Genomic DNA, 20,933 nt, shown 5'->3' with positions numbered 1-20,933 from the left:
CGTAATGACCTAGCAGAAAGCGGCACGAATAGACTGACTTATCCTCATGAAGCTTTCTTGCGTACCCGAATCAACAACCAAGAGCACTCCCTTGCACCTGGCAGACCAACATCAGACCGAGTCTTGTGATGGTGGTGGTGGTGGTGGTGGTGGTGGTGGTGGTGATGATGATGATGATGATTGTGGTGGTGGTGGTGGTGGTGGTGGTGGTGGTGGTGGTGATGATGATGGTGGTGGTAGTGGTAGTGGTAGTGGTAGTGTTGGTGGTGTTGGTGGTGGTGGTGATGATGATAGATGGGAAGGGGAAAGGAAGACGAACGAGTTCTAAAGGGACAGGTTGATTGAGAAGGGAGACATTGAGAAAATCACCTTTTCTTCAATCGTTGGATCACGTCCCATTGAGCATCCTAAGTCGTCAGCATTCAGACTTGCAGAACAGAGTAGAAGGATAATCAGGACCGATGGCAATGAGAACGAGGAAAGATCGACGATAACAAGGTCTGACTGCTCTTCAAGAGTTTCTAGGACTTCAGTCTTCGGTTCCGTGGATTTTTTGGTGTCCAAGACAAGCTCCCCATAGAAGTCCTTGCTACTCTTTGAATGCAAGGGATCAAGTTGCCTCACAGCAGACTGTGCGGGCACATGAGCAAATCAAAGACATACTCTCATTTCCTCACATTTCTTTCGATTTCCAGCTCACTTGACCAAACGAGATTATGGAACCCTTCTGTCACATGCTTTCCGATCTGATGAAATCTCAGCACACGCCAAGTCTCAAGCATGCGAGTTACATCCATTCGCTGATGTGAAGGTTCGATGCAATGGATCTGAACCCTCAATATCAACACACGATAACAGACAGACAGAAAAAAAGAAATCAAATCACCAGAATGTTAGAGTGGGGCCAGGCGGCACGTACAGCGTACGCGTTGACTCCTATTCCACTCCCGTAACACGTCACCTTCTTCGGACTGAACTCCTGCACAACCCTTGAGCGGCACCCCTCCCCCGCCGTCAAACAATCATGACCGGAAGTCGATTCAGGATTTCGTGCAGCGACCGCAATATTTGGCTGTAGAAAGTTGGGCTGCCTGTTAGAACCTCTTTGATCGTCTCGATGTGGGTCCCGACGAATCCTATGCCATGGGGGGTCGAAGGAGTCTGCCCGACGTCGTCGTCAAAGTCGTCCTCGTCCTCGTCCTCGTCCCATGTAGGTCCACGCGATTGTTTTGTAACTGTCTTCCTATTACTCCAAGTCCTCAACCACCTCCGCCATGGGAACCTGAAGTGTAACTGACGTCCACGTAGTCCTTCACTGCCTCCCCCTCCACCCCTTCCTGGTCGTCGAGGGGCTGCAGCGGTTCCTTTGGCTTGCGGAACAACTTCGAAACTCCCTTTTTCTGTGCGAGGCTTTTCAGACACATCGAAAGATATCGTCATCGCCATCTCACCTCCTCGAACTTGACCTTCTTCAAGAGTTTGACAAGGGAAGACTTAAGGTCAGAAGGGAATTCGTAGCAACCTGGGTCAAGATTCATCTCATCTACCCTCAACTTCTGATCTTGTTGGAGCACCTGTGCTTCCCTTCATTGGCGCCTCCCCAGTGCTCTGAATCGGCAGTCTTTGCATGCTCAGATGACGCGTCCCTTGCGAAACTAAGTCATGCATAGCAGCAGCATTTAGCAGCTTCGAAGAGGGACTCATCAAAACTAGGCAGGATTGTATCCCGTTTACATACCAACATCATTCAAGGAAGAGCAGGACATGCAAGAGAAAGCGAGCTTCCATCAATACGAAACAACACAACCAACAGCAATACTGCATTGTTGCATACTGGTGCGCTCTCTTTCTATGCTTCATCTCACGTGCCAGCTTTCATGCTCTCTCAACAGCTATCGTTTGCCTGCGCTTGCGTTCCCTGACCCTTTTCCCCATCTTCACTTCTATCATTCTACCTTCTCGACAGTTCCTCTCCACCCTCATGTCCCCTAAGATCGAGCTTCTCGTTCCCTCCTAAATCTCCTTTCCTTTATTGCCTCGTCATGAATTCCCTTCTGCTTTCTCACCTTCTCTATCTCTCTCCTTCCCTCCCTCCCTCCCTCCCTCCATCCATCCATCCCTCTCTCCCTCTCTCCCCCACTATCCTCCTCTCTCCTCCTCTCCGTACCTGTGCATGTTGCCAGCCTCTGTATACCAACAACAATCCGTCTGCATGCCATGCTCCCGTTGCGACCGTTGCGTGTGCAATAGAAGACCGTTAGGAATCTGCTCCAAATCGCTGTTCGTCTCCTGCACCCCTTCCCTGCTCCTGCTCCTGCTCCTTCTCCTGCTCCTTCTCCTGCTCCTGCTCCGTCGAACGATCGTACCTCAACCATTTCTACTCACGACCGAACGCCTCCTCCTTCGCCACCCTCCATAGCTCCGCATTTCCCTATTTCTCCGCCACATTCTCACGACCCCGACTCCATCCCCCTTACACCACTCGCATCTCCTCCTTTGCATCATCGCACACCTGACCATGCAACGCCTCCTGCTCCTCCCCTCGCCTCAACGTCGTCTCCCCTGAATCATCTTCCCATTTTCACAACTCCTCCTCTGAGGACAAGGGTTGCTTCTCCTGACCCCCTCGCGTCCCCTCTCCACTCTCTTCAGCTGGGTTCTCCTTCCTTGATAGGTGCTCCTGTCCCTGCTGTCCTTCCATCATCCCCTTCAACTTCTGACTACCTCACTCCCCCCCCCACTGTACTTCGTACTTCCCCCCCTTCCCCCCTTCCGTGTCTCACCCCTCCACCCACCGTCTTACGCACTTCTCCTCCTCCTCCTGCTCCTGTAGATCTAACTCCTTCTCCCACTGTACTTCGCACGTCTCCTCCTCCTCTCCTCCCTGTGCAACTCACCCCCTCTCCTACAGTCCTCCATACTACACCTCCTTCCCTCTCTCCCCCAATTGTCCATCTCACTCCTTCACCTACCATTCTTCATACATCGCCTCCGCCTCCTCCTCCTGTCGAGCTCACTCCCCCTCCTACCGTGCTAAACACCTCACCTCCCGAGCCCATCCCAGCAATTTTCACTCCACCGCTAGGAGCGACCAGCATCTCTCCGGGTTCTCCGATTCTGTCTGTTGCACTGGATTCTTTATCTTCTCCTCCTCCATCTTCTCCGTAAGGCATCTCAAGCTTTTCCCCTAGATCTGCCCTCGCCTGTTGCCTTGCCATGGAGCCCTCGAGCTAATCGCCTGCCCGGCTGATTTTTGCGCTGATGACTCACGACGAGAATAAGAAAAAGAGGAAGTCGAAGAGTGCGAAGAGTGAAGAACCGGCGAATGCGGCAGTTGAACCAGCAAAGGAACACAGAAACGAAGCAAAGGAAGATAGAAAGGAAGCGAAGGAAGGCAGAAAGAAAGATGTGAAGACTGTTCACAAAGGGGTGAGTTCTTGGGCTTCGAAGTTCAAGACTTCTCTCGCTCTGCAAGCTCTCAAGGATGAAGATAGTGATGGCGCAACTCCTTCTCCGCCTTCTTCTGTGGATGGAGAGGATGAGGATGACGAGTTTGACATCGAGATGATGAAAGAAAGCGACTTCAACGATCAAATTAGCAGCGCAGAATTGAAAGAGGTTCACGATTACGCGAAATATCTTGGGATGGATCCTATCAACGACAAGAAGTTCCTCTGGATTGCTGTAGAAGCGATGACGGCGAAATTGCCGGAGAATTGGAAAGAGTTTTTCACAGCAGACGGTCAATCTTACTTCTATAATGATTCACAGAAGAAGACACAATGGGAGCACCCGATGGACGATTATTACAGGAAGATGTTTCAGAAGCTCAAGCACGGTCAGGATGTGTCAAATGGAGGAGTTTTCAAGGAGAACATCAACCCTGACGTCCAAAGGAGTTCGTTGCCAACTCTGGCCACCAGCGGAAACAACAAGAAGCAGCTCAAAACAAGGCCAATTGAAGTCGAGAAGAACAAAGAGGACAGGCTGAACATGCTGATGAAACGATGTAACGTGCTACAGAAAGCGCAGGTGATTTTCAATGGGCTAGAGGTTGTCCGTCCGCCTGATTCTTGTCTTCCAGCAAATGTCAGAGGATGCCGAGCGCAGGAATCTGCAGGGGGAGGCTGAGAAACTTCTCTATCGGCATCGAGACAGGTCTGTTGTGTTGTCAACCACAGCACATTGAGCGCTTGTTATGATAGCTCCGTTCCAATCAGCCCTAGAAACCCTCCTAGCGACATGGTGTCGTATCCGACCACGATGCAAGTCCTTTGAACTGGATGATCCAGGTGAACCCGCAAGACGCGTTCAGTCGGAGGCGACAGATAACATCAGCCAAGAAGTCGCAGGTGACATCAGACCGTCGGTTCCTGCGGTGACTCACCGTTGACTTTCAGGTTAGGGAAATCTTGAAGAGTGTTCGAGAAGAAAGCCATATCCCCCTCGCCCTCAACAGAAGGAGCTTGGCATCAGACCGTGAATTCGAAAAAGCTCTCCCGCACTCGCCCAGGGTGCCGAACAACCCGGAAGGTATCAAGGAGCTTGAGCAGAGGAGGCTTAGAGAGCTGCAGGAGCAGGTGCTCTACTCTCTATCACTACCAGCAGCTTCTAAGGCCTTTCTTGCAGCTCCCGCCGAAGCAAGAATCCTGGGCTCAAGTGCCGAAGAACCCCCGACATGCAGCGAAGTCTCTCGCGCCGCTGGGTGAGGAACCGAAACCTGCAACCAACATCTCACGCTGTCCTTGTCAAGAAGGAAGAACCCCACGGGATCTGGCGGGAGTTCCAAAGGTATTGTCGCCGTCCCACTCATGCCTAGTAACGAGGCATACCAGATGGAGCAGTTCATTCATGAGCATCCCCACAAGCCATCAGGTGGTTTGATCTGGAGGAGATGGCTCGTGTTGACCGTCTCTCTTAGGATTGCTGCAACCTATCGACGCATGACGTTGAGCTTTGGATACAAATTGTCATTGCGATTGCCCTCTTTTACTTGCCATACATTCCTTCCTAGCAGAGGCGACGAAGCATGCGTTGGCATGAAGTTTTGTTCATATGTTAATATACATTCTTGTGTTCTTTAGATTTCGATGGCTGCACGGTGCATACCATCAATATCACCTCTCTGTTGCCACACATATTCAACTAAGCTCAACGATATCCTCTTCGGTCCCAAACATCAGACTGCCTTCCCAAGCAGGCCTTCCTAGGACCTCGACTAGGCGCTGGTATGAATCTTCCGCCTCCTGCGAGAGCTCTGGGTAATCTTCACACTTGAGAGCGATGGCAAAAAGTTTCATCTTGAGCAGTGCTTGCTGTCGAACAAATGATTAGAGAGGCGCGAATGGGTCTGGATGAAGTACCGATCCTCTCGCATTTTCTATGACTTTGATCCTGGTCCTGAGCTGCTTTTCTGACATTGTACGAATCTGATGTAAAGAATGTCCCATGAGACTTCAAGACACCACATTGACAACTTACCCTGTGCACGGTGTGCTGAAAGAGGCTCTTTTGTTTGCGATCCGAGATCTCGAATTCTTCAATCAGCTGCTCTGCTTCTTTGTAATGCTTGACTTTCATCTCCTGCTTCTGACGCTTCCTCTCTGATAACTCTCGCATCTCCTCGACGAGCTCGGATCCATCCACCGTCAGGCCTCTTAGCCTCGCAGACTTCCTTCGCGTGCCGCCCTGGAGGCCATCTGAGCTGTCGTCCTTGTCCGGGGACCTCATAGCAGGCTGGAAAGTTTCGGCTTCGATGCCTGCATGGCACTCAAACTGTTGGCCTTCCAAAAAACATCCCTCCTACCTAACATCTTGAGCACCTCCAAGTTCCTTTGGAGGTTTTGTGCCCGGAACTTCTCGTACTCGGACATTTCGGGCTCTTCGACTTCTTCCATCTGTATGCTTATGATCAGGATTCAAGTCTTCTCGACCAATTGAAACAGCCAGATTATCTCATCATGTGCAGGAATCTTGATGCCATGATTTCTCATCCAACACCTACTATCCTCAAATCGCTGTTTAGAACTGACATCTTCTACATCCCGAGGAGATCTAATGCGATCACTAGCCGCATTCGCTCCTTTCTCGTCTTCTCAATGCTCAACGCTCAATCCCTCCATGTCAACATCTTCGTTCACATCACTCCGACTCGTTGCCAGGGCCTTCCTTCCCGCCATTTTTCTGCAAAGTTTCCGGACGGGCGGTATGAGGGATTAAAAACCCAATATATGTTAAAATAGAGTTTTAAATTTAGTACATCCGTAGTGTTGACTAATTTTAGACAGAAGGATAGGTCAAGTACCCCTTGCTCATCTACCCTACCCTTGCGGATAAAGCAATGGTTTTCCTTCGTACCCCTTACTCCTCCACTATCACTGGTGGAAAATCACCTACCCTGGTTGACCCCACCCCTTACGCCTGGGTTGCAAAATCACCCCTACCCCGGACTTTGAGACATAATACATGAATCCGCCTACCGGAGGCTCTCCACATGGGGGACCCCCATTCCCACCCCACCCCCAAATACGGAGGGGTTGCATCTATCACCCGATTTCTTACCTTCTACTACCCCTCCTTTCTAGTCAAAAATCCTGTTCTTTACTACCCCCTTCTATGACCCACCTGACCTCTTTTTTAGTACCCCCGCTTTCCATTTCACTGCTCAACCCCCACAATGTCAGCCACTCTTTAGGATCACACCCACCCACCCTGGTCTGTGGCTTGATAACATTTCACCCTACCCCATTCCTGTACCCACCCTGACAATATCCACCAGACATACCTGACCACCCTTCCAAATCTTTAATATAATTTACCCCTACCATCAATTTTCCTTGTTGATACCGGTTGTTATCATATTACTTTATCCCAGAGTAGAATATACACCCACCCCTTTTGACATTACCGCATGTGCAGGTGTCTTGCAGGAACCCCTACCCTATATTTGGTATAACCCCACCAGCATCCCCACTTTCCCTCAACTCTACTTGCCGCCTTTTTGTCGTTAATGCTGCCTTCGCTTCCGCCTTACTCGTTCTCCGTTAATGCTCCTCCTGCTCGTCCTGCTCCTCCTTCCTCACAGGGCGCTCCTGATCTATATTATGTTCTTCATGTTCATTCAAACATACATTCTTCTCCATCTCCGCTGTATTCCCCACATTCTCGTGGTATTGTCTCTGGTCATGTGCCATGCTTGTTGTACTCCCTTATTCCTCCGAATCTTGCTGCATCTCTGCTCCGACTCCTGCTTCCCATACCTTTCCCGAGAAATCCTCTCATCCGATCTTTGTTTTTGTTTCTACCTTACTCCTACCCTGTATATCGGATTGCAGCATGGTGGTGTTCTTGGTTGAGGCATACGCATGTAGAAGCTCGCATTCCTATCTTTTACCTGAAGTTATATAACTCTCAACCTGGTCAAACATGTCATCCATTGTCTCTTGTAGGTCTCTGCTTCTTTAGCTGTTGTATAGTATTGATCGCATTCCGCTTTTGCTGTCGCATCTGTATTGCGGCCCCTGGTTCACGAGAAATTTTGGGATCCTGTGCACATGCTTCTGAATGTACGCCTGCACCATTGAATTATTTCGCTTACTTCATTTTATGTATTGGTGGCAAAATAAGTTCTCTCCGCCTTGGATGTTCCTTGTTGCTGTTCGTCATGCTTATGCCGTTTCAATTTCCTTGCTTTGGCGCCAATCAGTGCGATTTCCTGCACCATTGTCGTCAGAACTTTCAAATCATTCTTTCTGCATACTTCATTTCAGTTGAATTATTGAGTTTCTATCATAGTTGATGTTGAAATATGCTTCCTTTTGTCCGTCAATGTACAACAAAGGGCAGCATGTCACGTCGCCATAGTTGACGGTTATTTCTTTACAGGAAACTGTGCTTCCAATACGGCAGCACTGTCTACGGGTTCAAGTCAAGTGTAATATTTGTGGAGAAAGGAAAACTTTGTTGTGTTGCTGAAAATGGAATAAGCGAGAAGCGCATAACTTGGCGCTACTCCTTCCTCGTTTTCGACTGTACAGTGCTCATCGAACTGTTCCTGCGAAGATGCCAAGCCCTCTCCAGCCTCGTTGTTTCCCATGCAAACGCGATGCTTCATCGTAAGTCTTTTGTATCCATTACCTATCTTAGAGCTGAATTAATTGCCCCAGCATTGAGACTTGTGAGTTCTCTCCAGCTAAGAAGCACTGCAATGGAATCCTCTTCAACACTGGGCTGTCTGGAGTTGAGAATGTCGCTCCTGCACAACAGGGAATCGACATGGCGCTGCTGCAGTACCATCAAAGAACCTGCCACGCGGTCGGACAGCAGGTGGTGGGTGCAGCTATCACCAACTCCACGGACAGCTGCATGATGGAACAAGATGGAGCTCCGAAGCCGATCCATGCAAATGAATGCATGGACATGGATTTGAACAATCAGGATGTAACGAGCAAGTTCACAAGGTTTCCTCCCAACGGAGCTCGCTCGCCCACGCATTGGCACACGGGAACAGCCATCGGATTTCAGCGGTCATGGCCTGAGACTGGATGGACCATGGAGGAGATGAACGTCCGGACCTGGGAATGTCACTATGGGGGACTCAGCGACTACTATTGATAGAGACGGTGAGGGAAGTTGGTGATGTAGATCTCATTGCAAAGAGAGCTTTCGGAGTGATGAAAATCCTCGAATACCAAGAAGCAGGTAGTGTTTTCATAATGGTTTAATTTAAATATGACAAGTGAACTCGTAGTTACAATGTCGAAAAGGATAGCAGATGGGCCATCACGACCCATTCTTCCTCCCTCATCTGAGCATCTCACCTCTGCATTGTGTGAACTCACTCCAGGAAGCTGCAGCTCCTTCAATGAAGAGGAAACAGTTTTGATTCCGTGGTTGCCCCTTGTTCTTGTTTGCGTCGATCTGTCATATCGCCTATTATGCTTCTCTCTTCATTCTCTCCCCTTCTCCCCTTCCCTCTCCTCCCGCACTTTTAAAAGGATCTCTTACGGCAGCAGTCGCACCGTTCCTGACGTGACCACGGGTGGTGAATAGGCGATTTTGGTAGGGTGGGTGTTCCTGATGAGGCTGGAAATGAAAGTGGATAATGGGGACGGTGGGAAGCCGACCTAAGGGACGAACGCTCGAACAAGAGAGGAGAGAGTGCGATGTGAAGCTTAATGCAGCAGCTTTATGCTGAGATGACGAGACACGAGGAGCTGGGAACAGGTCGAGGACTGTGAGGGGACAGAGAAAGGATATTAGATTTGACAGTGTATGCGATTTGATTGCGTTTGGATCGATGGGAAGGATCGAAGAGGGTCGGGCGAGTCTGAGGAGAGTGCGAGCATGTAGCGAGAGCTACAGGAAAGGGAATAAAAAAAATGGTCACAAGGACTGAGACGGGGTAGAGAAAGTGGAGGAGGCACATGGCTGCCTGAGGCATGGGCATGAGAAACTTTGGTACATTCAGTATAGTAGGTGAACGCTCTGCATGCTGTTGTCCCTCGTGAAGTGACTGTGCACTTCTTGCTACATTATCACAATGTCGTTCCTCTAACGTGATTTCATTCACCAGAGATGCTGTAAGCTATGAACCTGCTCCTCCTTTTCTCCCTTCTCAGCTCCCTCGCACTGGTCAACACTGCCAGCCCAACGATAGGTCTGCTGCAAGTTTCTTCCCCATTCAGGAAGGCCCTCCACTTCGCTCCTGCATGGTTCGGTGCCGTAGTTCTCCCAACAGGAAGGACCACTGCAGAAGTCCAGTACGCCGGTGATGCCTGCCAGTGCCTCGTAGGACGAGTCTCCGTGCGGAACAAGATCGCGCTCGTCGATCGCGGTCAGTGCAGCTTCCTACAGAAGGTGAGAAAGTCCAGCTGGCCTCTAGCTCGCTGACAAGGTTTGCAGGCGATCCATGCAGAGCAAGCGGGGGCTCTGGCGATGATAATCGTCAACGATACCAACGATTACTTCATCATGACTGACGATGGGACGCGGAGGAACGTGGGGCTCCACTCCTTCCTCGTGTCTAAGGCAGACGGGGACGCCATCAAGGCAGCTCTTCCCTGCTCGCCCGGCCAGCAGACGCCCTGCGACTCCAACTCGGAGGGTGTGACAGTCTCGTATGGGCTAGGCTTCGCAGTGAGGGCTCACTACCGCAGCTTCTAGCAGGTCAGGAAGAAGGGGGAGGGAGCTGAAGCTGGAGCAGCAGAAGATCCTTTGATAGTTCCAGCAGGCTGAGATCTGATTGTTGAGTGGCTGTGGTGGGGAGCCAAGGATATTTTTTGATTTTCCGTCGTTTTCGATCGATTGTGTACAGAACATAAAAAAGTTTTTCACCTTCTTCTCCGTCTGTATCACCGCCAACACCTTTCTCCTTCTCCTCTTCCTTTTCTCCTCCACCTCTTCTTCTCCTTCTCTCAATTCACACGTTTCTTCCATCAGTTTACTTCACTGGTGGAGGTCCACAATCAGACTGTCCCTCAGGAACCGAGCAGCCATTAAGTGTAGGACAATCTGAGCAGACGCCACTCCATGCTCCGCCGTTCGCCTTACACGCTTGTGCGTCTGTATACTGGGGAAGGGAGCAAGAGCCGTCGCTGCATTTGTTGCAGAAACTTCGGGATAAGTCAGTCAGAAGCCTTACGCCATCGCCTCAACACTTGCCTGCATTTGTTCAGCTTGCAGAGCTGACATGTCTGAAGCTGCGCACAACAGACAGTGGGGGTACGGCGCACACCTCCTCGCCATGATTGAGCAAACCAGGAGGGCTCTGCAGGCACAGTATGAGAGGCAGAAGACGAGCAAGGCTGAAGGAAATGACCCAAACTTACCTAGATAATTTGGATCTACAGCTTCATAGTACCAATTTGAACATGTGCAGCCGATTCCCGTCCGACAGTTGACTGCATTGATGTCCATACAGTTGTTTTGAATCCCACACCTGGACAAGTGAGCGTAACTGACTTGTAGCACTATCAGATCTTTGAATCGGAAACGGGAAGCCTGAAGGAAAGGTGCAGGAGGGGCGGGAGCATGAGTGTCTTGTTACCATCCACAAAGTCCATCAGAAATGCATTGAAGGCAGTAGGTACGAGAGCTGCAGTTTGCATTTTGTGCACTTGAGGTCCAAGCGATGACAAGATAGAGAATGAAGCGCAAGAGCCAAGCATTCCTAGACTGAGCCATCTCAAGTAGCAGCGCTTGCTAGAGGTCTTGCTGTTGACGATCAAGATAAGAGGTCCTTATCGATGCTATCTCAGCTCTCTCCCCCTCTTCGCTGACCGTGCCATGTTTTCCTGTCGCTTTCACTCATCTTATTGACAGTTTTCTTTGACAAATCAGATTAGCTAAGTCAATTTATTTGTGCCGGCTGAGGCTCGGAGTCGGGTGAAGCTTGACCGTTCGGACAAATAAACTGAAACCGCGGTTACGATCAACCTATTACACTACAGTGATCCTCGACGGCGGCGAAGGAGACAGTTGCGATGAGTTAGTGAGATGAATAGCCTTGCACCTGGTATGTCATGTGTTGAGACCTGAGCCTGAACAGAAAGCCGCACTCTCAATCTTTTAATGTGATCGCACCACGTTCGTATCGCATCAAATAAAAACCAACAGAAATGGAATAAGGAAGAAAAGGAAATAATCTGCAGCCTTTCTTTACTTTTCGGTGGTCCAGCTTTGAGAATCTCTTCCACCGTTGTTCGCTCTCCCGCCTGCAAATATTTTGTTAAACATGAAATCTGAGTGTTGTCGCTGCACATACCATATGGTTAAGAGCAATGCTAACTGTATCTACTTGCTCGCTCGAGGGCGACTTTGTCTTGCAGGTGACAGGGATAGGTTTCAATCCAAGAGCATCTGCGGAGCCCCCTGTCTTGCCGACGATGGCTCGAGCCGTGGTCTCGATATCATCCTCGTTCACAAAAGCCCCGCTGTTAACCATGTAGACATCGCACACTTTGGCGAACTCCATCATGAGGGAAGCAGCTTCGACATACTGAGAGAGACTCCTTGGAGCACATGCTGTGATATAGTAGAAGCCCGCCTAAAGGAAAAAGGATTTCAGGGAATTATCATCAACACTATCCACAATGCTGGACATCGAGAACCAGCACACAAAACAGATCACTTGACCCTTATCTATGTACCCATGCTTCTATCTAATACGTCGGCTCACCTGGTCTGGCGTCAACTTGGTGGCTGCGGGAATCGCGCCAGTATCATCATGAGCGAACATGACGATAGACTTAGGCAAAGACATGGCGTTGGGCTGCTTGGGCATGGGTACAATTGAGCCATCGGTCTGGACCTCAGCATTGAGCAGGCGACAGAAACCAGAAGAACTAAAAGAGAATCCAGAAAAGCCGCCAACGTGCGGACCTGGATGTGCCATGTAGAGTGTGTTGTTTTCCATTGAGCCCCAGAGAGGAAGGATGTTGCGAGCGAGGAAGGCGTTCACCGAAGATCTTGCCATCTTCTTGACAAGCTCATTGGCCTTAATTGTCCCACCCATCAGGATCTTTCTGTTTGGCTTGTCTACGGAGAGGAAAGGACCCAGGTTGGTTTCTGATGCCAAGTATACAGTTACATCCTCCCTGTAATCGCTCAATTTGATCTTGCGGGTGGGACAGCACAACTTTGCAAACATGGCAGCGGCAGCAGGGCTGTCAGTGATAATGCGAACCGGGATTTCATTGGTCGAAAGGGCGCCAAGAGCACAATCCTGCACATACAAGACCTCTGAGTTCGACAGGTAACTGAAGATGTCATTTTCAAGCTGCTGCGTGAAGGGCAGCACTGCAGGATCATACAGTTTAGACATGCCTCCTTTGGCTTCAAGATCTTTCAACTTGAGGTTTCGAAATGATCGTCCGGTGGGAGTGATTGATGAACGATTGAGAGACCAGTTCAGATCGTACCAAATGCCTTTCTCCATGTCTTCATCAGGAAACAGCATCTCCTCAGGAGGTTCGATATAGAAGGAGGAGGTTGTGACAAACCTGCTGGTTGAAGGCAGAGCAGGAGACAGTCTTCTGTTCACGACCGAGGTAGACCCGTACACACCTGAAGATCCCAGGCGAGAAACAGTGGGCAGCACCTTCCGCAGAGTCCGCTGTGCCGCGCTCCTGAGAAGGCCAGACATTCTCAACAGCTAAGGAGATGAGATAGATGGAGCTGGCTGCTGGGATATGAAAGGAGGGACGAGAGGCAGAGGCGGAGGGAAGCGGAGGAGGAGTGCGGCGGAAGGGGCGGAGGACGACCCCTATGCAGCGGCGAGGAGGTTTAAAATGAATCTGTACGATTGTTTATAGCTGTGTGATTATGTACCGGTTTATTTCTGCTCAATGTACAAATTTTGATTTAGAATAACTATAAGTGATAATATTTTCATAAAAGTAACAATATTATAAATTGTTAATTTGTACTTCAAATAATAATAAAATTCCATAACAGATAAAACCTTTTTGAGCTAGCTGGTATGCAAGGATTCCACTTTGTATCATTTTTCGGTGGTTTTGTGAAAAACTTCAAGATTGTATGCATATATTTGAAACTTTCTGCAGTAAAATATCCAAAAATGTCCAATTATTTTCAAATTGAAAATATTCTCAGAATTTCAAATAAATAAGTAGTAATTACGAAATGTTGTGGTAAATTACGATAATGTTCCTTGGTACCACCCGGCGCTTGCAATGGAGGGGTGGCACCTTTCAGGGGTGGGGACAGAATATCTTGGGGGTGGGGTGGTAAAACAAAAAAAATCGCCCCATGGGGTATATGACCCTACCATATTTAAGTAGTGATTTACATGGGAAAATTATGGGTTATGAAGGTGGCTACTGCACTAAAGGGGTGTAGATTGTGAATGGGGTACATGGGTACCATATAAAGGGTAGGTGGTGGAGACTCCACTAGGTTTAACGCGATGGCGGGCCATGGACAGAGAGCAAGGGGATGAGACAGGAGAGAGAGAGAGAAGAGAAGACTGAGATCAGAACTTGAGAACAAACGGAGAGGAAGTTGAAGAAGTGGTTTCAGGAGACAGAAAGTTATCAGTCTCATTCAGGGGAAGTTCGAAGACTAAGATAGTCTTTGTACGAAGCTCTTGAACTGAGTTGCACTCGAGGCTGAAGAAGGAGACAGAAGTGTGAAACGTCGTGTGAGCAGCTGATCACCCTCAGTCTTTCTGAAGCTGCACGCCTGTGGGACAACTGCGCTTCTGATTGTCACAGAAAAGATGGGAACACAAACTTGCACCGAATCGGATGAACGCAGTGAGCAGAAACCGGTAAAGCCAACAGTGAGCAGGAGCTCGATCATCTCATGGCTGAGGGATCTGACGCCGAAGAAATGGGAGATGGTGGTCATCGTTCTCACCATCGCGCCCATGGCTGGCTTTACCATCATGAACCCATACCAACAAACTCTGAGAGCCAAGTTGGACTGCGGTGCCTTGTGTGTGGGAAGCATGACGTCCGCGTCATCGGCCCTAGGACTCTTTGGTTCTCCACTTGTAGGAGCTCTCTCTGATCACCTAGGAAGGAGATTCGCCCTTGCTCTTGGCGCACTGGCCAGCGCAGTGAGTATGATGATTCTTGCCTTTGCTTCCTCCTTGTTCGAACTGTGGCTGTCGCTGATCCCCGCGGCTCTTCTTGCTCATAACTTTACCATCGCCAAGGCTGTCGTTGCTGATCTTGTACCTCCTGGGGAGCGAGCTGGTGTGCTGGGGAAGCTGGGCCTCGCAGCAGGCTTCGGGTTCATGGTTGGGCCGATCGTTCATCCCTTCGTGCATACGCACATGCAAGCAGCGGCGGCAGCTACGGTACTCAACCTGATCGCGTTCTTCGCTGCCTTCCAGTTGCCGTCCAAGGCCTCGCGCTCGCCGTGTGCAGAGACAGGCAAGAAGACGCCTTGGGAGTCTGTCTTCTTCACCGTGTACGACTCGGTGAAGGAGGTGTTTGTGCTCGCCTTTGCCGCGCCAGCATGCGCTCGGGTGATCCTGTTCCTTCGCTTTGGGCTCTCGATGGGGTTCCACATCTTCTTCACCCTGTTGACGACGCTGCTGAAGGAGAGGTTTCACTTCCAGCCCAAGGACTACTCTAACTACTTCGCTTTCATCGGGGCCATGTACGCGATCTCGCAGCTGCTGTCGCGGACCATCATCAATCGGTTCGACAAGGACCAGACCAAGCTCGTCGTCTTCTGCGTGCTGCTACTAGGAGGTGGCAGGTACGTGACTGCGCAGACTCACAACCCTGCTGTTCTCTATGGCGCGCTCTCCTTGACGGTCGTGGCACTGGGGATCGTCAACACCAGCATCTCGGCAACTGTGACGAGGATCAGCTCGTCCAACAACGTAGGCGGCTTGATGGGCGTGCTCGATACGGCTGAGAAGCTGGCGGGTGTGATTGGGCCGTCGATAGGAGGAGCGCTGTATGCTTACCACCCCTTCTCTCCTGTTGTGGTGGTTGTGGCCGTTTACAGCTTGCTGGCCGCTATGGTTTTCTATCTTTACCCGCTATACGTGGTACCTGCGACGGATCAAGACAAGGAGGAGAAGAAGAAAGAGGAGTGAGAGGAGGGGAGAGGAAACAAAGGAGCTAGAAGGGGGGAGGAGAAGAAGGAAGGAATGCATCCAAGAAAAAGTAACTGAGGGGTCAAAAGTCTTTGAAACTTTTCATGAAGGTACAGGGAGGGTTTGTGGATGGAATGTGGGTGAGAGGTCGAATATTCTTTACGCCTTTGCGTGCATCATCGTGATCTTGTGCTTCGAGAATGAAACGGATTTGAAACTCTTCGTCTCATCTAAGACTCCTCCCAGTACAGGTTTTCCACCAGGGCGATGTGGTCCGATGGGAAGCAGGCGGACGGCAGCCCGGTGTCCGCTTTCAGCTCCTCCTCGGTGAAGGCAGGCACGCTCCCCAAGGAAGAGTCCACCTTCAGAAACGTAAGGCCCACTGGAAGGAGGGGAGAAGAAGGCGAAAGTGAGGGCAGAGGAAGGGAAGCGAGGAGCAGGATGAGAAAGAGCGGTGGTGATAAAGGTGGAGCACGAGCACGAGCACGAGCACGATGATCAGGAGGGAAAAGAAGAGACTTACATCTAGACCATCTCCTGCGATGTAAATGTAGTCCACTATTTGAGTTGCAAAGGATGTGCAGAACGTTGCTGGCACGTCCTTGCACGCTTGTCGCCAAACGAAGGGCTGCTCTAGCTCAGCACAGACCTCTGGCTGCGACATCAAAATAGTCTCCCTCAAGTAATCTTCCGTGCTCATCGTCTTTCTTGCAAACCAGTTCGCCTCCCGCTCCTTCCTGCTGTCAAGGGACTTGAAGATCATTCCCTTGCCCCAATCATCATGACCTCTGTCCACCAGACCCAGGGTGAGGAAGTTGTGCAAGAACTCCTGCGGGGGAGCATTGAAGTCTCCGCAGAGGACCATAGGAATCGACCTCCAGTTGGCCCCTCCCAACTTCTCACAATGGCTCTTGAGCATGTTCTGCAACGACGCCATCTGTACGAGTCGGACGTGGGGAGCGTCGGGGTTCCCAAAGAGATGAGTATTGGACACCACAACCGGTCTGCTCCTCCTTCCCTGCTCCGTGTCCTGGTCCACCTTGGCCTCCAGGGTGATGATCTGCGCTACAGTCGTCGAGCGGACAAGAGCGCGATGAAGGTTCTGAGCCGACTCTGACGACCCCGAGCACAAAGACCTGAGCACCTCGTCCCGCTCCCACTCAGATGTGAGATCGGCGATGATGGGGAATCCTCGCATGGAGAACCTGTCGGACTTGAAGAATGTGGCGCAGCCAATCCTCGAGGAGGTGATCTTGTTGGTGTAGATGCCGGTGTAGCCAGCTGCCCTCATCATCGGCTCGATGTACTTGTCGTACAGATCTGCACAGACTTCTTGCAGACAAACGATCTCTGCGTTGTATTGCAGAATTTCCCACATGAAGACTTGCTTTCGATAGTCGATCTGGAGGTACTCCTGGTCACAGTAACGGTACAGGTTCTCAACAGCGAACGGAGTGTTGGCATAGTTATCCGCAAGGATGTTGTAAGAGACGATCCGGAGCTTCGAAGGCTTCTTCAAGTCAAACTCCCTGCAGTGCTGCCATCGTTTCTCATGAACGCTCATGTCCGGGCCCTGATGGACTGCACGATTCATCGTAAAAGTCTCGGCATCTCCCTGCACCAAGGCCCCGCTTGCCTCGTCTACACGCCCAGGAGTCAATCGCACCATCAGCCGCTTTCCCACATCCTCTCCCGTCGGCGTGTAATGCTGCGATGTTGAGATGAGCACTTTCGAATCGATCTTCCCTTCGACATCTTCTCCCTCTCCTCCTTCCTCGTCCGGGGCATCTTCGTTCACCTCCAGCCGGTACCATTCCCACCTGGAAGCATGCTCCGAAGCAAACAGCAGCTGCGAGTCAGTGCACAGCTGGAAACCAACCATGGGCTTCCCCTCCACGGCCAGAGCATTCACCTCGGGGACATTCTTGATCATTCTGAACGTCTCATCACCCACATGCAACAGGTACTGGTCTTGCAGTGCGAGCTTGTTCATCGTGTCTTCAGAGACGCGATGTCCCCGGGAATCCTCGACCCAGACATCGATGTCCTCGAGCACTGGTGGAGGAAGGTGTTCCGTGTTGGCTCCCTCAGGCTCTTCGACGGTCGATTCCATCTGTCGTTTCCTGCCCTTTCCTTTCCCCTTGACTTTCTTTGGCTTCTTGAACCCTTGCGCAAGAACCTTTTTCCGCTCCTCCTTTGCTATCCTCTCGAGACGTTGAACGGTCGTTTCCAAAGCATCGTCCTGTAGCCGGTGGAACACTTTCTCCTTCCCAGCAATGCTCAGCTTTCCCGTCAGGTGCGGCTCTCCTTCAACACACCTGATGAGGCAAACGGGCAGGTCAGGGCCCACGTTCTGCTCCCCGAGGCACTGAAGAGAGTGCAATGTGGAGGTGGAGGAGCGAAACGCTCTGACCCAGGGTTGTGAGTAGCCAATGCGCGGAAATCTCGAGAGAAGCTGCAAGCTTGTTCGTTGCTGCTTGCAAGAGCCCTTGAGGAACGACCGGGCAAAATAGTGAGGGCTCAGAAAGCTCCCACAGGGCCTGCAGGAAAGCGACAGCATGCCAATGATGTTGAGTAAGATGTTGCTTGTCATTCCAAGATAGTGTTGTTTCAATTCTTAGCCTTTCAAGACGAGTTGCATTATGCCATGCTTTGTGGAAGACAGATAGTTGTTGAGGGCTCAATGGAATACCCTGGAAAAATGAAGTGAGTGTCGCGCTATTCCATAAATTGAACCTAAAGTAAAGTACAATAGAATGCTTAGATTTGAGAGATACCTTCGAATCATACAACAGGAACATAGACAACAAACATCTGTCAATAAAACATCTGCAAGAATAAAGCAACCAACAAGGATTGAGAAAAGAAGACATCAGATAAACAAACCCACGATCAAGGCAAGACTAAGGAAAAACTTGTTTTAGCAAAGATTCAAAACTCCAGAATATCATTCAACAATCTAATCAATAGCCCTCCATGCACTTTCTCTCTCTCAACACTCACTTCCCCAAGCAAATTCATTCTGCAAATTGTTCTGCTTGAAAAACAAGAGAATCGGATCTTAGATTTACTTCACACCCATGTCCATCCATGGAGCTCTCTACCCTCTCCTCCTCTTGCCCCTCTCCTCCTCTTGCCCCTCTCTTCCTCTTTCCCATCTCCTCCTCTCTCCCCTCTCCTCCTCTATACCTCCCCTGCATACCGATCCCTGAGGACTTAAAACTTTGAGTAAAAAATCCTGAGGATCGGAACCTGGCACGCTCATTTCACTATCTGTTCACATGTATCCTCGGAGATACTATCACCAACTCTCTCAGTGCTGGGTGGCCGGGCCCGTCCGCCGGCTGGTCCGCCGGGATCCGAACGCTGTATGAGCGGGGAAGCGGGTACCATCCGGCGAATCTTCTAGCCAAGTTCTACAAAGGGAATGGCACGGGTCAATTCTAGGTGCCAAGGACGGGTGTTTCAACATTACAAACATCTATTCAATTCATTTGAAATTTTCAAGATTTAGCCCAATGTTTGACCCATTTATTTGGAATCAGGGAGGGTGGCGGGAGCCTGCGAGCGGCAGAAATGGCGAGTGCTGAGAATCGCTGCCTGCATGTGACGGGGCTGAGGTGAGAGGACAAGGACAAGGAGGACAAGAACGAGGACGATGAGATGAAATAGGAAGAGGAAGAGGAAGAGAACGAGGATGATGACAAGAAGCAGGACAGTCAGAAATGTTGGAGCAAGAGCACGAGCGTGAGCAGGGGCAGGAGCAAGTGCAGGAGCAGATTTTTAGAGGAATCCATGACGCAAGTTTTGCACTACGATTAGCTACGTTTTGAATGAGAATTTTAGAGGGTTTGATATTCAATTCTGACTTCTCGTACTCCAGTCCGCTCGTGGATGAAACGCTTCTAAGCAGCATCTTTGGAGCCTTCGGCCAGTTGACGTCATGCAGAATCATTCCAGATGCAAACGGAATTCATGGTTACTGCGACTTTGCAGACTTCTCAAGTGCAAGGTGCAGTAATTTTTTGTCTTGCTTTCTCTTTCATTGTTGAAAGTGTTTCCTTTAATTCGATTCGGTCTGCAGTGTAGCACTGGCCTCCTTGAATGGTCGGGAAGTTTTGGGTTCTCCGTTAAACGTCTCCTGGCACTTGCAACAAGCAGGACCGAAGGAGGATACAAGCAATCACATCACAGTCTTCGTTGGGAACATAGGAGACATCATCGACGAATACATGCTCTTCGAATCGTTCGCACACTTCAATTGCTCGGATTCCAGGATCATCCGGGGAGACGATGGCAAGTGTCTGGGGTATGGATTTGTGACCATCCGGACGCAGGTGACCGAATTTGGTTTGCTATTGCAAAGGTTTGATAGAAGTGCCGGTACAGGAGGATGCAAACGCCGCTGTTGCTGCCATGGATGGCGGTCGGTTGATGGGGAGGCCCTTGCGGGTCAGCCTGGCTCGTACTACAAGGCATACAGATGTGAATGCAGCAGCAAACAGACCACCCGATCCTCCTCCGTCCACTGACGCTCAGACTGTGGCGAAGCAGGTGAGACAGCTGGCGTGTTGTGATGGATTTGTGTCAGTGTTGACTACTTGCTGACAGGCTTCAGAGTCGAACACGACAGTACATGTGGGAAATCTTGTGGGCACTGAGAGTGAAGAAGCTCTCAAAAAGGCTTTTGCGAAGCACGGAGAGATTGACAACGTGCGGGTGCCTGGCAAGAACTTCGCCTTCGTGACGTATACTACGCACAAAGCGGTAGATAAGATCGTTGGCAGGAGGTCATATGATGTTTGAATTATCAGGCGGCTGCAGCTATTGCTGCATTGAATGGGACAAAACCTCCTGGTCTTACAAGACCACTCAAGTGCACGTGGGCAGCCGAGAAGAAAACTCAAACCACAACGGTATTGTTGATGTTGAAGGGGTTCTCGAGAAATGACAACCTTCTTCGCAGGCAACGACCTCTGTAGCTACACCTGCGAATGCAAGCATGCCTTATCCCCCTACAGATCCCTCCGGACACATGGTCAACCCCAATGCGGCAATCCATGCTTACGATGGCCATTCCCCGGCATCTATTCATCATGAGGCGGGGTATCCCGCTTTGAATGGCTCCGTCTTGAACTCCGGATATAGTGCACACGGACAGGATGGTATGAGCATGCACTATAGCATGCCAGCCAATGGCATGATGGGAGCTGAATCAGATGGAATGGCATCGAACATGGGGATGGTGGGGCAGCCGGGGATGATTGGACCAGCTCCCGGGGGTATGATGGGACCAGGTCAAGGGGGTATGATTGGACCAGCTCCAGGGGGTATGATGGGACCAGGTCAAGGAGGT

At 50.4% G+C, this 20,933-nt stretch overlaps 9 protein-coding genes across 9 annotated transcripts in view; 5 read left to right on the top strand and 4 right to left on the bottom strand.

Moving 5' to 3' along the window:
- The window catches only part of GUITHDRAFT_112447 (hypothetical protein), a gene marked incomplete at both ends in the record, with an annotated part of 3,314 nt that extends 1,685 nt beyond the window's left edge, over nt 1-1,629 (bottom strand). Inside the window, 10 exons of the mRNA XM_005828399.1 lie at nt 79-97; nt 370-407; nt 460-630; nt 678-746; nt 792-827; nt 887-979; nt 1,030-1,235; nt 1,283-1,400; nt 1,452-1,522; nt 1,575-1,629. Coding sequence (XP_005828456.1) covers nt 79-97; nt 370-407; nt 460-630; nt 678-746; nt 792-827; nt 887-979; nt 1,030-1,235; nt 1,283-1,400; nt 1,452-1,522; nt 1,575-1,629 — 876 coding nt within the window. The remainder of the gene's footprint in view (nt 1-78; nt 98-369; nt 408-459; nt 631-677; nt 747-791; nt 828-886; nt 980-1,029; nt 1,236-1,282; nt 1,401-1,451; nt 1,523-1,574) is intronic.
- A 1,983-nt stretch (nt 1,630-3,612) lies between these two features.
- On the top strand, nt 3,613-3,822 carry GUITHDRAFT_58582 (hypothetical protein; the record flags this gene model as incomplete). Its single annotated transcript, XM_005828398.1, has 1 exon — nt 3,613-3,822. A coding segment is annotated over one exon (210 nt), but the record flags the coding sequence as incomplete, so codon positions are not given.
- Nucleotides 3,823-5,141: 1,319 nt separating this feature from the next.
- Nucleotides 5,142-5,897, bottom strand: GUITHDRAFT_112445 (hypothetical protein; the record flags this gene model as incomplete). Its single annotated transcript, XM_005828397.1, has 4 exons — nt 5,142-5,315; nt 5,364-5,429; nt 5,482-5,759; nt 5,807-5,897. The coding sequence occupies 4 exons, from the start codon at nt 5,895-5,897 to the stop codon at nt 5,142-5,144; spliced, it is 609 nt and encodes a 202-aa protein (XP_005828454.1).
- Nucleotides 5,898-7,663: 1,766 nt separating this feature from the next.
- GUITHDRAFT_112444 (hypothetical protein) lies at nt 7,664-8,613 on the top strand (the record flags this gene model as incomplete). The annotated part of the gene is made up of 3 exons (XM_005828396.1): nt 7,664-7,704; nt 7,885-8,114; nt 8,192-8,613. 3 exons carry the CDS (start codon nt 7,664-7,666, stop codon nt 8,611-8,613), a joined length of 693 nt encoding a protein of 230 aa, XP_005828453.1.
- Nucleotides 8,614-9,588: 975 nt separating this feature from the next.
- Nucleotides 9,589-10,164, top strand: GUITHDRAFT_112443 (hypothetical protein; the record flags this gene model as incomplete). Its single annotated transcript, XM_005828395.1, has 2 exons — nt 9,589-9,858; nt 9,904-10,164. 2 exons carry the CDS (start codon nt 9,589-9,591, stop codon nt 10,162-10,164), a joined length of 531 nt encoding a protein of 176 aa, XP_005828452.1.
- Nucleotides 10,165-11,728: 1,564 nt separating this feature from the next.
- GUITHDRAFT_112442 (hypothetical protein) lies at nt 11,729-13,144 on the bottom strand (the record flags this gene model as incomplete). The annotated part of the gene is made up of 2 exons (XM_005828394.1): nt 11,729-12,046; nt 12,179-13,144. 2 exons carry the CDS (start codon nt 13,142-13,144, stop codon nt 11,729-11,731), a joined length of 1,284 nt encoding a protein of 427 aa, XP_005828451.1.
- Nucleotides 13,145-14,389: 1,245 nt separating this feature from the next.
- Nucleotides 14,390-15,577, top strand: GUITHDRAFT_74715 (hypothetical protein; the record flags this gene model as incomplete). The annotated part of the gene is made up of 2 exons (XM_005828393.1): nt 14,390-14,776; nt 14,897-15,577. The coding sequence occupies 2 exons, from the start codon at nt 14,390-14,392 to the stop codon at nt 15,575-15,577; spliced, it is 1,068 nt and encodes a 355-aa protein (XP_005828450.1).
- Nucleotides 15,578-15,807: 230 nt separating this feature from the next.
- GUITHDRAFT_141954 (hypothetical protein) lies at nt 15,808-18,170 on the bottom strand (the record flags this gene model as incomplete). The annotated part of the gene is made up of 2 exons (XM_005828392.1): nt 15,808-15,939; nt 16,101-18,170. 2 exons carry the CDS (start codon nt 18,168-18,170, stop codon nt 15,808-15,810), a joined length of 2,202 nt encoding a protein of 733 aa, XP_005828449.1.
- A 983-nt stretch (nt 18,171-19,153) lies between these two features.
- Nucleotides 19,154-20,933, top strand: part of GUITHDRAFT_141953 (hypothetical protein) — a gene marked incomplete at both ends in the record, with an annotated part of 2,119 nt that continues 339 nt past the window's right edge. Inside the window, 7 exons of the mRNA XM_005828391.1 lie at nt 19,154-19,197; nt 19,461-19,589; nt 19,662-20,029; nt 20,061-20,131; nt 20,189-20,344; nt 20,392-20,493; nt 20,544-20,874. Coding sequence (XP_005828448.1) covers nt 19,154-19,197; nt 19,461-19,589; nt 19,662-20,029; nt 20,061-20,131; nt 20,189-20,344; nt 20,392-20,493; nt 20,544-20,874 — 1,201 coding nt within the window. The remainder of the gene's footprint in view (nt 19,198-19,460; nt 19,590-19,661; nt 20,030-20,060; nt 20,132-20,188; nt 20,345-20,391; nt 20,494-20,543; nt 20,875-20,933) is intronic.

Source organism: Guillardia theta, assembly GCF_000315625.1.
Source record: "Guillardia theta CCMP2712 unplaced genomic scaffold GUITHscaffold_59, whole genome shotgun sequence".
NCBI lineage: Eukaryota > Cryptophyceae > Pyrenomonadales > Geminigeraceae > Guillardia > Guillardia theta.
This window is presented reverse-complemented; position numbering and strand designations above follow the sequence as displayed.